Source organism: Arachis ipaensis, chromosome B4, assembly GCF_059453495.1.
Source record: "Arachis ipaensis isolate K30076 ecotype BB chromosome B4, ASM5945349v1, whole genome shotgun sequence".
Taxonomy (NCBI): domain Eukaryota; kingdom Viridiplantae; phylum Streptophyta; class Magnoliopsida; order Fabales; family Fabaceae; genus Arachis; species Arachis ipaensis.
Window position 1 is genome coordinate 50,662,907 of NC_142439.1, and position 15,332 is coordinate 50,678,238.

The 15,332-nt window shown below is 37.9% G+C and overlaps 1 protein-coding gene across 1 annotated transcript; it reads right to left on the reverse strand.

Annotated features, from left to right (window-relative positions):
* Window positions 1-1,796: 1,796 nt before the first annotated feature.
* Window positions 1,797-2,177, reverse strand: LOC107636487 (uncharacterized). The gene has a single exon (XM_016339992.1). The coding sequence runs from the start codon at window positions 2,175-2,177 to the stop codon at window positions 1,797-1,799; it is 381 nt and encodes a 126-aa protein (XP_016195478.1).
* Between the last annotated feature and the right edge of the window lie 13,155 nt (window positions 2,178-15,332).

Consider the following 15,332-nt stretch of genomic DNA (forward strand, 5'->3'; position numbering starts at 1 on the left):
TTTTACTTTCTCTCCAACTTCTAGTTTAATTTCAGAATGCATTCTTCTTTATCATCTTCCATTTCCAGAGCTATGAACAACTAAACCCCTTTTCATTGGGTTAGGGAACTCTGTTGTAATTTGATGGATCAATAATAGTTTTCATTATTCTTCTTCTTTCTTTTCTCTTGATTTTACTAGAAAGCTTTCAATCTTCATCCAATTGGGTAGTTGTCTTGGAAAAGAAGCTATTCATACTTGGATCTCTTCGGAACCTCTGAAGAGGAATGAAGAGATCATGGTAGAAATACTTTCTCATGTTGGACCAAATTGGGGTTTGGATGGATATAGTGACATATAATCCTACCAACACTTTGATTTGGAAATGCATGTGGTATAATCAGTGACCAAACTTCATCTCTTCCCATGAGCAATTAAATCAAGGATTGGGCAATTGTTCAAGCTTAGAGAGATTGGGTTGCCAAGGAATTGGAATCTAATCACTTAAGATTGCCAATGAGATCAATGAATGCATTAATTGAGGAAGAGATGAGTATGAATTTGATCCGGAGAATGCAACATCTCCTAAGCCCAATGAATCCCCCATTTCTGATCTTACCCATTCTCTTTATTTTCTGCCATTTACTTTTATGCTCATCTTCCCAAATCCCCATTTAAGATTTTTCAATTTACTTTTCGCCATTTACATTCTGCCATTTATTTCCAGCATTTACACTTTCTGTTATTTACTTTCCCGCCATTTAATTTCCTGTAATTCCTCAACTCAATTTCTGCTTAGCTCAACTAGAACATTCCTCTAATTAAAGTTGCTTGACTAATCAATCCCTGTGGGATTCGACCTCACTCTATTGTGAGTTTTTACTTGACGACAATTCGGTATACTTGCCGAAGGGAAATTTGTTGAGAGACAAATTTCCGTGCGTCAGTGAGAAAGTTAGTCTGGAAATTGGGAAGGTGGGAAGTAAAAAGCAATTCAATATTTTCCTACTTGGGGGTGGCGCCTAGCGTGGGAAGAGGCGCCAACCCCTACCCTTTTAGCTTTCTTCAGGTGTTTGAGTTCCAAAGTGCAAGTACACTTTGACTCCTTGACTTGAAGATTTATCAATCATGTGGGCCCCACCTTTTCCTGAAAATTTAATTCAAAAACTCCCCATCAGTAATGATAAAAAAAATTGATTCACATTTCCCCAATTAAAATGCAATTAAAATGCTATTGATGGGTGTCTTTTGGGACACCAAACTTAAATCCATTGCATATGGCAAATTGGTTTCATCATTAGATTTTAATGTGTACAAAATGGGTGGAATAAATTTAATTCATTCATACTCTTCCACTTCCATCCCCTTCGTACACAATGAAGTAGCCTTTTATGCACCCACCAATTTACTAAATGCTTTTAAACTTAAACCATGTTGGGCTTGCTGTGTGAATTTCCTATAGTGGTGGCCATACTAAACTTAATTTTTGGGCTTACTTCTAGATTTAAATCAATCCAATTTGTTGTAAGCCTAAATTAAGTAGGTTAATAGCCACACCAAACTTAGCTTTTTAGCTATTTTCTCAGCCCAATCAATCAACCTCAATTAGTGTACCATGCAACCTTGCACTTCCAGTAAACTAAAAATAAACCAAAGAACTATCAACTAATGAACTAACACCTGAGACTGAAGATTAAACTACCTAAGTTAACAACAAAAACTACTTCTAGAAAACAGGAAAAATGAAATGATATGAGTGTTGGGGTGCCACCCAACTAGCACTTCTTTAACGTCACTAGCTTGACGTTCCCTTCTCCTTAATTGAGGTTATAGCTCACTCTTTGCTCATCCAATGAGTTTTCCAAGTAGTGCTTGAGTCTATGGCCATTCACAGTGAAATTCCTCTGTGTTTTGTCCTCCATCAGCTCTACATGACCATAGGGAGAGACCTTAAGGATTGTAAAGGGTCCAGACCATCTTGATTTTAGCTTCCCTGGGAAGAACTTGAGCCTTGAATTGTATAGCAGAACTTTTTGACCTTCTACAAACTCTCTTCTTGCTAGCTTGTCATCATGCCATTTCTTTGCTTTCTCCTTGTAAATTTTGGCATGCTCATATGCTTGAGATCTGAATTCTTCTAGCTCATTGAGTTGTAGTAGCCTTCTTTTCCCAGCAGCTTGATTATCAAAGTTCAACATCTTTAGAGCCCAAAATGCTCTACGTTCAAGCTCCACTGGTAGATGACAAGCCTTTGCAAACACCAATTGGTATGGAGACATGCCAATGGGTGTCTTGAAGGCTGTTCTATAGGCCCATAGTGCATCATCCAGCTTCTTGGACCAATCTTTTTTTAAGTTACCAATAGTCTTCTCAAGGATTCTCTTGAGCTCTCTATTTCAAACATCAGCTTGACCATTGGTTTGTGGATGATATGGAGTTGCCACCTTGTGCTTGACACCATATTTTTAGAGGAGTGTCTCAAGTTGCTTGTTGCAAAACTGAGTTCTCCCATGGCTTATAAGAGCTCTTGGAATTCCAAACCGGCTGAATATGTTCTTTCTCAAGAAGTTGATAGCAACTTTGTTGTCATTTGTTCATGTAGCTATGGCCTCTACCCATTTTGACACATAATCCACAGCCTCCATTATGTAATTGTTTGAGTATGACGGTAGGGATGGTCCCATGAAGTCAATCCCCCAAACATCAAACAACTCCAACTCCATGATGAACCTCTGTGGCATCTCATTTTTCTTAGGTAAATTGCTAGCTCTTTGACATTCATTTCACCTTGTCACCAATTTCTTTGCATCTTTGAATATTGTAACAACTCTAATTTTCGAGTACGGGATATCATTTCTGAATACACGGATTTCTCCGAAAGATCAGTAAAGGGAATACCTCTTCTGTATCATCAAGCATCTCAATCCTCATTGTCATTATATTATCTTTAACTCAGGACCTTAGTTGAGACAAGCTCGATAACGTGGTCACGAAGAACCTAGTTTTTGAACTGTATCGGTTAGGGGTTTTGATTCGGTTTTTCGTAAATAGTCTCAGTTTGACAAACCGGACTCGATTTATGAGAGGAGAGAGATAATAGTATAATATTATCATTATATTAGTATTAGAAAATGCTTGAATGATATTATAAGGTTACCTGGTCTGTTTTAGTTAAAAATAGAAAATCGGTTTAACCGGGTTTACGGTTTACTGGTGCAGCTTAGCACCAGCACTCTCTGATAAATTTAGCAATACTAAGGCCTCATTATACATGTTCTATTCTCATAATAAATATGTTACTAGTGTCATTTATGCTAGTAGCTCAGAAAATAATTTTTAGAGATGTTTTTACGAGTGTTCTGATACACCTAGTTTTAGTAATTGTACACCAGAGATATTTTAATATTATTTTAATCCACCTCCAAGCCAACCAATCACAACTCACCCTACACCTCCAAGACCTCCAAGGCTGTCTCATTTCATCATTTTTGGCCGAAAATAACAAGAGAGAAAAGAGAGAAACTTTCATGAACACTTAATCTTCAAAGCTTGATTTCTTCTGAACTAAAACTCAAATCAAAAGTCCGATTTCACCAAAATGATCCTCTCTTCTTCTCTACATAACCATGTGATTTATCAATGCTGGAAATAAGGTGAGATGGCTGTCTCCCTCCCTCTTCAATTTGGTTTTCAAGGAAAACCATGCAAAACATGTGTTTTCTTGATGTTCTTCCTTAGGAATCATGCTTAACTTGACTTGAGGGCCAAGAAACATTAATTTTCAGCAAGTCTAAGGTGAGATATCTCTTCCTAACGTGCTGAGGGAGATTTTGTCAGTTGAGAGTTTGTGGATTTAAAGTTGCTCTTGATGTATTTTAGGAGGAAAAAGTGCTTAAGGACCACATGAAAGTTTAACCGAATTAGGAGCAGCAAAACCAGGTAGGGATTGACGAATTTAATCTTGATTGATTGTGTTTGATTTGTGTGATTATGATATGGTTTGGCTGTGCTTGAAATTGATTGTTTGTATGAGTAATTCTTGTTGAAATTTTGGTGAAAATTTGATGAAATTTGATGAAATTCAAGCTTTAAAGTTCATGTTCTTGGGCAGCTGGAAAAACGAAACCCTAGAGCTTAAATTGAGGTTCAATTTGTGTTAAAATCATTTAGAAAAGATGGGGTTTTAGTGGCTGCAATTTTATTTTGAATTATGGTAAAAATCGGTTGCTGAAAAGACTGAAAAACAGGTAAAAACAGAGAAGGAATCTGAAGAATTTATGAAGAACATGAAGAACACTTTGAGTGTGGTGAAAAACATTGAAGAACACCTTTTAGATCTTAGAAAGGGCAAGGAAGTAAATAATTTGGTGTTTGAGGGGTTATTTTGTAATTTCTGAAAGTTAGGGTGGTTAAAGTAGAAATATTAAAAGTTACGGGTGGTAAAAAGTGAATTTTTAAAGGTTAAAAGTTAAAAAGGGGTAATTTTCGAAAAATTAATGATAAAATAATAAATAATAATAAAATATTAAATAATAATATTTAATTAAAAATAATATTTTAATAAAAATAATAAAATAATGCGGAAAAGGCAGTTTTTTGTAAAAGCTTTAGAAAGACAACTTTAAGCGCAGAATCTCATAATTACCTTCATAAAACACTTAGGGAGTGGTAAGAACATATTACTGAGGCAAAGATAAATGAAAGATAAAAAGTTAAAGAAAAGATAAAAAAAACCAAAGAAAAGTCTGTAAAGTTTTAATGACAGAAAAACAGACATAGACTAGTGAATGAACTAGGGCAACATAGTTAGTCCTGGAATTGCGAATAGGGTTAGGTATTATATAAAAAGTTTAACTGTTTCAGTATAGACTTAATGAACCTATACTTGGGACAGACTAACTATTCATACCGAAATTTACATAGGCTTTAAATACATACGTTGAACAGAGAAATCAGAACAGAGTAAAGAAACACAGAGAATAGAGTAACCAGAGCAGAATAAAGGGATACAGAGAAAAGAGTAACCAGAGCAAAGTAAAAAGACAAAGAGAAAAGAGTAATGTGATAAAGAGAAATGGTTTGAGTTACGATGTTGTAAAAGTAAAAGCTGTAAAGTTTGTATAGCATGATTGAACAAAGAAAGAAAGAGGTACTGCATAAGAATGTGAAAGTGATGATGATAATGAGAATGATTATGTGATGATCTGCTGCGTGAAGGCAGTCAGATAGATGGTGGTACGACCACTGAGAGTGCTTTCCTGGGATACTTAGCTATAATGCTATTCTGTAAGTCAGAGGACTCTTACAGAGGTATCGAGAACACACGACTAGCATATACTCCTGTAAGTCAAAGGAATCTTATAGTGAGAGTGTGTGTGTATGCTCCTGTAAGTCAAAGGACTCTTATAGTGAGAGTGTGTGTATGCTCTTGTAAGTCAAAGGACTCTTACAGAGAGTGTGTTGGGCAGATATAAGTTAACTAGCTCCGCCATGCAAGTCAAAGGACTCTTGCAGTGGGTTGCTAGTGCCGCCCTGCAAGTCAAAGGACTCTTGCAGTGGTTTGCCTCACAAGTCAAAGGACTCTTGCGAGGGACATTGCCAACAGGAAAGCCTTACCTGGTCAGAGGACTCCGCGTAACGTTGGGAGCGGGTATGTAACCGACAAATGAGCTTATTACCTGCGCTAGGGCTAGACATGCATCATACTTGGTAGTGCATTTCCTTTGTTTTGATTGTGGTATGAATGTATGTTTTCCTTGTTTGTATTCTATTCTCTGTGTCTGTTTTGTATTTTCTTGTATCCTTCTGTTTGTGTTCTGCTATCTGTTTTCTCTATCTTCTCTATTTATCTGTATCTTCTATTTACTATTTTTTTGTATTCTGCTATTTACCTGCTAAATAACATGGAATTAATGAACTTAACTAATAACCCCGACCCTACTAATAACTCCCCAGTTCTTACCCCTTCTCTCTCTCTTTCCCCTTCAAATGGAAGAAAGAGTTCCTTTCCATAGTTCGCAGAGGGTTGTACGCAAAAAGGGATTTCGCTCTAGGCAGTCTTTCTGAGTCTAGGGTGAATATCGTTCTTTGATTATATGTATATACTGTGAGACTAGCCAACGTCTGCACCCCGTTCGTATGCGCACTTTAACCTAAATCCTGTGTACGAGATTCCTATTGCGTGGCTACTTCATGAGGTACCAGAGACACGTCCTATGGAAAAGTATGATCGTGTAGAGGAGTAGTAGATGATGTTCTATCTTTTGATGACATTCCACCTGACTTGAGTTTTGAAGACCTAGAACGTACTTTCCCTCCCTTTAGTAGTTTAGAGGGACTAGGTGAGTATGGAGTATAGGCTAGCCTAGGTGCCAGCTTAGGGACCTCTTGAACAGGTCAGGACCTGGGATGTTGTATGTATATATATGTATATAGTTATTATCTAGCTATATCTAGGGGTGTTCTAACTAAAAGTCTATACTCTAATAAAGGCTGGATCACTAAATGTTGTTAGCTGCTTGTGATGTATTTATGTGTGGTTGCTTATAACTATTTTATCTGTTATTATTTGTGAATTGATTATAAATGATTCTGTTTATTAATTCAAACGTTTTAAAAAGAAAAAAGTACCTCGCTAACTAACTACGCTTTTAACAACGAATCAGGCTCATATATTAAATAATAGATAATAATTAGGATGACAAATTGGTAGCACTCAGTTTCTAGTATGTCCTAGGCGTACTGAAAATTGGGTCGTTACAATTTGGTATCAGAGCAGTTCGTTCCCAGTAGAGCCTGGGGAGTGGACTGACTATGCTTCGTTGCATACTCTGCTTGTGTGTCTCATGCTGTTAGGGTATCTTCAACATACATTTGGCATGAATATCTATTAGTGCTCATTTTGGCAATGTTTGTGCCTAGCTTGAGATATTAAGACTGATCACCTTAATATTGATTGTTTGGTGTGGATAAGACCTCAATGACTGTGAATAGACATGGTTTAATCGAGCTCCAAAAGACAAATCGACGTGAGCCACAGCTATCTTCATAGCTGTTATGATCTTCATGGCTATGGCTGTGAGATTTGGATGCTGTAAGGAACGGACCGATCTCTTCGTCAAGATGGCTTGAAGGAAATAGACCGCTTGAAGAAGGATTCTTGCATCTGGCTGAAATTTTGAGAGCAAAATTTTCTTTTAGGAGGGTAGAATGTAACAACCCTAATTTTCAAGTACGCGAGATCATTTCTGAATACACGGATTTCTCTGAAAGATCAGTAAAGGGAATACCTCTTCTGTATCATCAATCATCACAATCCTCTTCTGCAAGTGATTCCCCTTCCGAGGCTCACACAAGCATTCGACTGAATTAAACCCCCTTCCGGAGTGGATAATTCACAATCAAAACAGAAGTTATCCTATAGATACCCAAATGAATTGAGAAGAAGAAGAATTTCATTGACTCATTATAATTATAATAGAGCTCCTCCCCCTAATGAAATTAGGGGTTTAGTTCATCATTGCTCAAGTAAACAGAAAAGAGGAAAAGTGCAGAATGTGAAATCTTCAAAGTGCAAAAGTACAAAAAGATCTAAAATAAAAGTAGTGAAAAGAAGATCCAGAAGAAGTCTGAATTCTCAAAGTGTAAAAAGCTCTCAATTCTAAAAGTATCCAAAGCCCCCTTTCTAATGATTAAGATCCCTTTATTTATACTAGTTCAGTGGCTGCCTCAGGTGTACTTCCAAGTTGCTTCAAAATGGGCTTTATTTTTAGTAGGACCAATCAGCTCCCAGGAGAATGTAGCACTTTTAGGAAAGGGGTGCACTCGTACACCCACACGTACGCGTCCGCAATGCGTGCGCGTCGTTCATCATTTTGGCACTTCCACGCGTACGCGTCTCTCACGCGTACGTGTCATCCTGGTCTTCAACACTTGTCACGCGTATGCGTGACATACGCCTACGCGTCCCTTGTAGCGCTCTCCATGAGAGCGTAACACTCACGCTAAGAAGGCTCTTCCACGCGTACGCGTCACTCACGCGTACGCGTGGCCTTGAAAACATCACATCCACGCTGCCGCTTTATCCACGCATTCGCGTGATCCTTCCCAAATGCCATTCTGACGCATATGCCTCATCCACGCGTACACGTCACTGGCCAGATTTCCAATCCCAACTTTGAACGTTATCGTAAGCGCTCGTTGATGAAGAACGTAGCGCTCTTGGGTGAAGAACGCTGCTCCTTCCCACGCGTACGCCTGGCCTTCCAAAATTGCCACTTCAACGCGTAAGCGTCACCCCCGCGTACGCGTCACTATTAAAGAGCACTCTCTTTCAAAAGTGTAGCGTTCATCACACGAGCGTAGCGCCAAAAGTGCTTTTCTTCTGTTCCTGATCACAAGGACAAAATGCATCAAAGCTCTGGCATCTTATGCACTCAATTTTTATAATTTATTCATTCAACTTTTTCTTGAGTTATTTGCATAGAATTAGCAAAAATTCACTTAGTCCTTAACACATTAATGCATGAAGATCAATTTCATCATAGTGCTTATTTATTTCAAAGAAAATGCATGAAATAAGACTAAAATTAATCAAACTAACTAGCTAATCTAGCTCAAATGAGAATGCATCACAACACCAAACTTAAACCTTGCTTGTCCTCAAGCAAGAAAAGAACTATGCACAGAGGTTTCTTTTAATTGGAATGCATTGAGGAATAGCTTGTAATGCCTTGGTGAGTGAAGTGATTAAGTGACAGTGGGGTGTACTCTGAATTATATGTTCATGCAAGGATTCCAGTGCTTATTAGTCCCTACATTTTGGAAGTCTTAGATCTTAGGACTTTCATTCAAATGATATTATGGAAATCTCTTTATAGATAGTCACCTTGAAGCAGCATTTATTTTCTAACATTTTTCTTTTCCTTTTGTATCTTGGCCTCAACTCTTGGTGTCATGTCTCAAAGTGGCTTTTTAAGATAAGCTTTTAATTAATACTCCCAACTCAGTTGGTCTAAGGTATTAGGTGTTGAAGCACCCCTTAGGATTTACTTGATCAAGCCTCTCTCTTTGACACAACTCCACCACAAGCATTTAACTAGGATGATAACTCCTTGAGTTCTTGTTTCTTTCTTTTTCTTCCTAGTAATTGATGCTCAGAGCCTTGGGTCTTTTTCTTTGTTTTTCTATTTTTTTTTGTTTTCTGTTATTGCTGTTTCTTGGATCAATAGATGTTTGAGAATCTTCACAATACTTTTTTGAACTCTATTTCCTGCCTATGAGCTCCCATGCAAGTTTTCACAAACATGCAACCTCAATACACAATCACACAACCAGAACCACCACTTCTCTTAATCGTTTTCTTGCCTCAAAACAAATTTTTTTTATTCCTCAATCCTTCTTTTGAAAGAAATGTTCTCTGTTTGCATTCTTATAGATATTGAGTGCAAGCAATTTTTCAAGAGTATGGTGCTATGATATATCAAGCATCTTAGTTATTAAGCTACAAAGAAACTATACTAAGCAGACAAACAGGGGTACAATGTTACTTTCAATGATAGCAGTTTTAAATACAAGACAATCACTTAACAATACAACCTCTTAGAGTTCACTTGCTTTACTCCTTATCATCATCATTGTTGGTCTTTGCATCCCTCTTTGTCTCTTTGGTTGATGATGCTTAATCCTTCCAAAAATTTAAGTGACTGCCTACAATGAACTTTGAAAGTTTCTTGTCCCCAAGCACTTGAAAGGTAGTTATCATGCATATATGCTTATGAATTCTTGAACTACAAGTGGTGTCTGGACACCAAGCTTAGTTCCTTGCTTACTTCTGTATGCCAAAATAGAGTGCATCTTTCATGCATGTATACTACATCATGTGCAATTCTATGAGAAAATAGATTGCAGAATGATTGTAAAATTTCGTTGATGGTATAGAATTTATCAGTAAATGAATGTAATCTTGTTGCAAGTATAGTTCTACACCAACAAACAATCCTCCCAATAAAAAATTTGGTTTTGTGACGAGTACAAACCCCAATGAAAATTTAACCGAAGTATTTAAATCTCGGGTCGTCTCACAAGAAATTGCAATGAAGTGAATGATTATTGGCTATGAAGGAATATGGGGTTTGATTTATAAGGGACAAGAAATTAAATGGGCAAGAATTTAAATGACAAGAAGAGTAAATCAAGTAAGCAATTAAAGAAAGCAATTAACAAAGAGAGACATTCATGGAAAAGATTGAGAACATAGGCTTTCTATCCTAGTCATGCAATGATTAATTCATCCTATTTAGTCAACTCCAACAAATGGAAGAAGGTTTCATGTTATCTTCACATAGGGAGAACGTCAAACAAGACTAATCAATCATGTCACAATAATAAATAAGAATTTATCTTATTACGTCATCCCCAACGATGGAAGAAGGTATCATGTTATCCTCATACTTGATGAAAGTCTAATAAGACTAGCTAATCTCAATCCAGAAGTCCTAATCACTTACTAATTGAATTATCGAGAGATTAGCGTCAATGGAAACAATATTAGCTAACAATTTTAGATCGCCAACATGGATTGGGTTTTCATGACTCAAGATTGCCCAATTACCCTTTCCAAGCCAAGAATACTCAAAATTCTACTCTAACATCCAACAAAGCATTTTGTGAAACACCTGGAAGGCATAAAAGGAAAGCATGGTAAATGTGCAAAAAATAGTAAAATCTACCAACTACCAATTGCAAGGAGAGTAAATTCACAACTCAAATCACAATAAGAGAGACATCAAACATCAAATTGCATTAAAAGGGGATCAAAATCCAACATGAGTGCATGAACATAAAAGAGGCATGAAAGTAAAATTAACATCACAAACTAAGAGAATTAAAGTGTAGAAACAAGAAATTATAGAGGAAACAAGATGAAAACAACAATTGAACCTTAAATCTAAGATGAAAATAACCTAAGAACCCTAATTCTAGAGAGAAGAGGGAGCTTCTCTCTCTAGAAAACTAACTAAAGGCTCATCATGACTAACTAAGTGCTCCCCCTTTGCCCAAACTTGAATTCTACATGAAATTGCCTCAGAAATGGGTTGGATTTGGGCCTGGACAGCTCAGAAATCACCTCCAGCGTTTTCACTTTAATGAGGTCACGTGCGAGTATCGACGCGTACGCGTGGGTCACGCGTACGCGTCGCTTGGCTTTTTTTAATCCACGCGTACGCGTCATGTACGCGTACACGCCATGTACGCGTACGCGTCACCATGCGACTTCGTACACATGCGCGCGCGTGCGCGTCCATTAAAGCACTCCAAATCCTTGTTTTTCGATGAGTTCTCCACTTTTCATGCTTTTATCTTCACTCCTATGATTCATTCCTAGCTCTTTTCAATCTGAATTCACTAACAAACACATCAAGGCATCGAATGGAATTAAAGTGAATTAAATTTAGCTATTTTAAGGCCAAAAAAGCATGTTTTCACACTTAAGCACAAATTTAGGGAGGATTACAAAACCATGCTATTTTATTGAATAAATGTGAGAAAAGTTGATAAAATCCCCCGAAATAAGCACAAGATAAACCACAAAATTGAGGTTTATCACAGAACTAAAAGGAACACAAATGAAATGCAGGTTTAGTCAATTTCTATAATTGTTTGGAATTTATGATTATTCATAATTGTTCAAGGGTTACTTTGTGCTCAATTGATGTTACTGGTGGAACACCAAACTCAGTCTCATACATTCACCCTTGATTTTGTTTCTCTGTTGGTACAATCACATTGGTGTGGATCATCAAACTTAATTCTTCATAATACACAGAAATTGAACTAACCATTTATTCTAAGAAGAGTATGAAAGAGTTACCTAAGGTTGGATTGCCTCCCAACAAGCGCTCTTTTATAGTCACTAGCTTGAAGGTTGTCCCTTGTTAGGGAGGATGATGATCATAATGTCTTAGCCCTTTCCCTCTCACCGTGAGCTTCCTTCTAGTATCATTCTTGATGATTTCCACATGCTCAAGTGAGAGGATTTTGTTCACTGTGTAGTATCCAAAAAAGTGTGGAGATGTTTCCATTGGTTGGTAGGATAGCATCACTTTATCCCCTGGTGAGAAGCCTTCAGTGGGAATTTTTTTTGTTTCTCCACCCTTTTGGTACTTTCTTTTTGGGAATTTTTTCTTTTCCCAAAGGTGGTTCAAGTTTTGGAGTTTCAATGTTTAGAAGATCCTTGCTGAGAATCTCAAATGCAGGCTTTGGTTGTAGTTCCTCCTTGATTCCTTAAGCTTGTTGCACCACTTCTACCTCTTTCTTTTCTTTTTAGCATGAGCTTAAGTGCATTGGGAGTGTCTCATCAAGTGCCTTTGTCAAGTTTGGATCTTTGGAATCAATCTTCATACAGTCTTCCTCTTGAGTGAAATCTTGAAAATTCTTGAAGACATGGAGCATTATATGCTCTTCATACACCCTTAGCATCAATTCTCCTTTTTTAACATCTATTAATTCTCTGGCCATGGCTAAGAAGGGTCTCCCTAGGATGATGGGGATGTTGTCATCTTCCTCCATGTCTAGGATGACGAAGTCAACTAGCAGGAAAAATTTGTCCACCTTTACCAATACATTCTCAACAACTCCAAGTGCTTGCTGAATGGATTTGTCTACCATTTGGAGGGCTATCTGTGTGGGTTTCAATTCATGAATTTGATGCTTCCTCATCAAGGATAGAGGCATCAGATTTGTGCTTGCACCAAGGTCACAAAATGCTCTCTCAATCATCATGTTGCCTATTGTGCAGGGGATATGAAAGCTCCCTGGATCCTTCCTCTTCCTTGGCAATCCTTTCTGGATGATGGCATTACACTCCCTGGTCATCACAACCATTTGTCCTTCTTTCAAGGATCTTTTCTTTGTCAGCAATTCCTTCATGAACTTAGCATATAATGGCTTTTCTTCAAGTGCTTCTATAAAAGGGATGTTGATGTGCAGTATCTTAAATATCTCTAGAAATTTGGAGTATTGCTTCCCTTTGTTTTCTCCTTTGAGCCTTTGAGGATATGGTAGCTTTGGTGGGTCTGCTTTCACTGCCTCCTTCTTTGTTGCCTGATCACTCTGTGTAGAGGTTTCTTGCTCCTTCACTTCTTCTTTTATGCCTTCTTTGTTGTGTTCTTCTTGAGTGATGGCTTCTTTCTCCACATTCTTTCTACTTCTCAAAGTGATTGCTTTACACTCCTTCCATTTAATGGCTTTTCTTGTATCCCTTAGGTTGTCTTCAGTGGTACCAGGGAGTGCATTTTCTCGCTTCTCACCTATCTCTGTGATTTATTTAGCCATTTGTCCCATCTTCCTCTCAAGATTTTTCATCGTGGCCTCTTGTCGCTCTTGTCCTTTGGCTAAACTTTGTGTAGTCTGAGCAAGTGATTGTGTGGTTTGGGTAAAGGCTTGCATAGTTGCTTCAAGATTTGAGATCCTGGTTTCCTTATGGTCACTGGGTGGCATGTTGGGGTATGATTGTTGTTGTTGGAAGTTGTTTGGGACATTGAGGTGGGTGTTTTGTGAGTTGGATGGAAGTGTGGAGAAGTTATTTTGGTGGGCTTGTGAGTTGTTGTGGGGTTGATGATTTGTGTTTTGTGGGTTTTTGTATTAGTTAGTATTATTGGATGAGTGATTTTGGTTGTTCGTGTTGCGAGAATTGTTGGAGTTGTGGTTCCTCTGCCATTGATTTTGATTGTCACCCCACCTCAAGTTAGGAAGGTTCCTCCATGATGAATTCTATGTATCACCATGGAAGTCATTTTGTGAGGAACTTGAGGTGTTGTGCATATACTGCACTTGCTCAGGTTGTTGCTCATTATTGAATCTTGCAAAGCCTCCTTCACATTGACCCCATTCATTTGAAGGTTGGCTTGCTGTGCTCACTGAGGCTAGTTGAATGCCATCAATTCTCTACACCATCATTTTTATTTGCTGTTGGATTTGTTGATGCATTAACTTGTTCTGTGCCAATATGGTATCAATACTTTCAAGCTCCATCACACCTTTTTTTGAGGTTGAGCTGTGATGCCTCTCTGATGAATAGTAGTATTGATTGTTTGCAACAACCTCAATGAGATCCTGAGCTTCTTCAGGGGTTTTCATCATATTGAGTGATCCTCCTGAGGAATAGTCTAGTGCCCTCCTTGCTTCCAGAGTTAAGCCTTCATAGAAGTTTTGGAGTTTTACCCAACCACTAAACATGTCAGGTGGGCATCTTCTCATCAAAACCTTATATCTTTCCTATGCTTCATACAATGACTCCCCCTCCATTTGCCGAAAGGTTTGGACCTCTGTTTTTAACTTGATGATTCTCTGAGATGGGTAAAATTTGGCTAGAAATTTGCTCACTAAATCATCCCAATTGTTGATGCTTTCTTTTGGAAAGTCTCCAGCCATTGAGGTGCCTTATCCCTCAAAGAGAATGGAAACAACAGCAACTTGTATATATCTGGATGCACACTATTTGTCTTGACTATTTCGCATATCCTCAGCAAGATAGATAAGTGTTGATTAGGGTCCTCAATAGGAGTCCCTTCATAAGAGCAATTGTTTTGTACCAAAGTAATAAGTTGAGGTTTCAACTCAAAGTTATTGGTATGGACATTTGGAGTAAGTATGCTGCTTCCACAGTTCCTTGGGTTAGGAATGGTGTATGAGGCCAACACCCTTCTAGCAGGTGGTCTGTTGTTGTTAGCAACCTCCTCAGCAGGGTTATGCATTTTGTCCTCCCTAACCTAATCTTCTTCTTCTGAGTCCACTTCACCAATTACCCCCTTCCCTCTTGCTTCTCTTCTATGTCTCCGGAAGGTTCTTTCAGGCTCAGAATCAAAGGAAGAAGATACTCCTCTCCTTCCTCCTGGCATGCACAATCACAAACTAACCAAGTAAAAAATGGACACTCTAATGCTAGAGTGTTGTTAGAGAGTTAGATGACACCAAGTGTCGAACAGTTAATGTGCTTTAAACAAAAAGAAAGAAAAATTCCTAATCTAGACTACCACTCACTTAATCATTGTTAATCTTTATTAAATACCCGGCAACAGCGCCAAAAACTTAATGGGAAAAAATTTAATTCTGCACAAACTAACCCGCAAGTATACCAGGTCGCATCAAGTAGTAAAACTCACGGGAGTGAGGTCGATCCCATGGATATTGGTGGATTAAGCAACTTTAGTTAAATGATATTCTAGTTAAGCAAGATATTGAGAGATTTTTGGTGAAATTATCTTGACGGAATGTAAATTGTAGAGAATATAGATTGCTGAAAATAAATTGGCTGAAACTTAAATGGCAAAAAACTTTAATGACTGGAACTT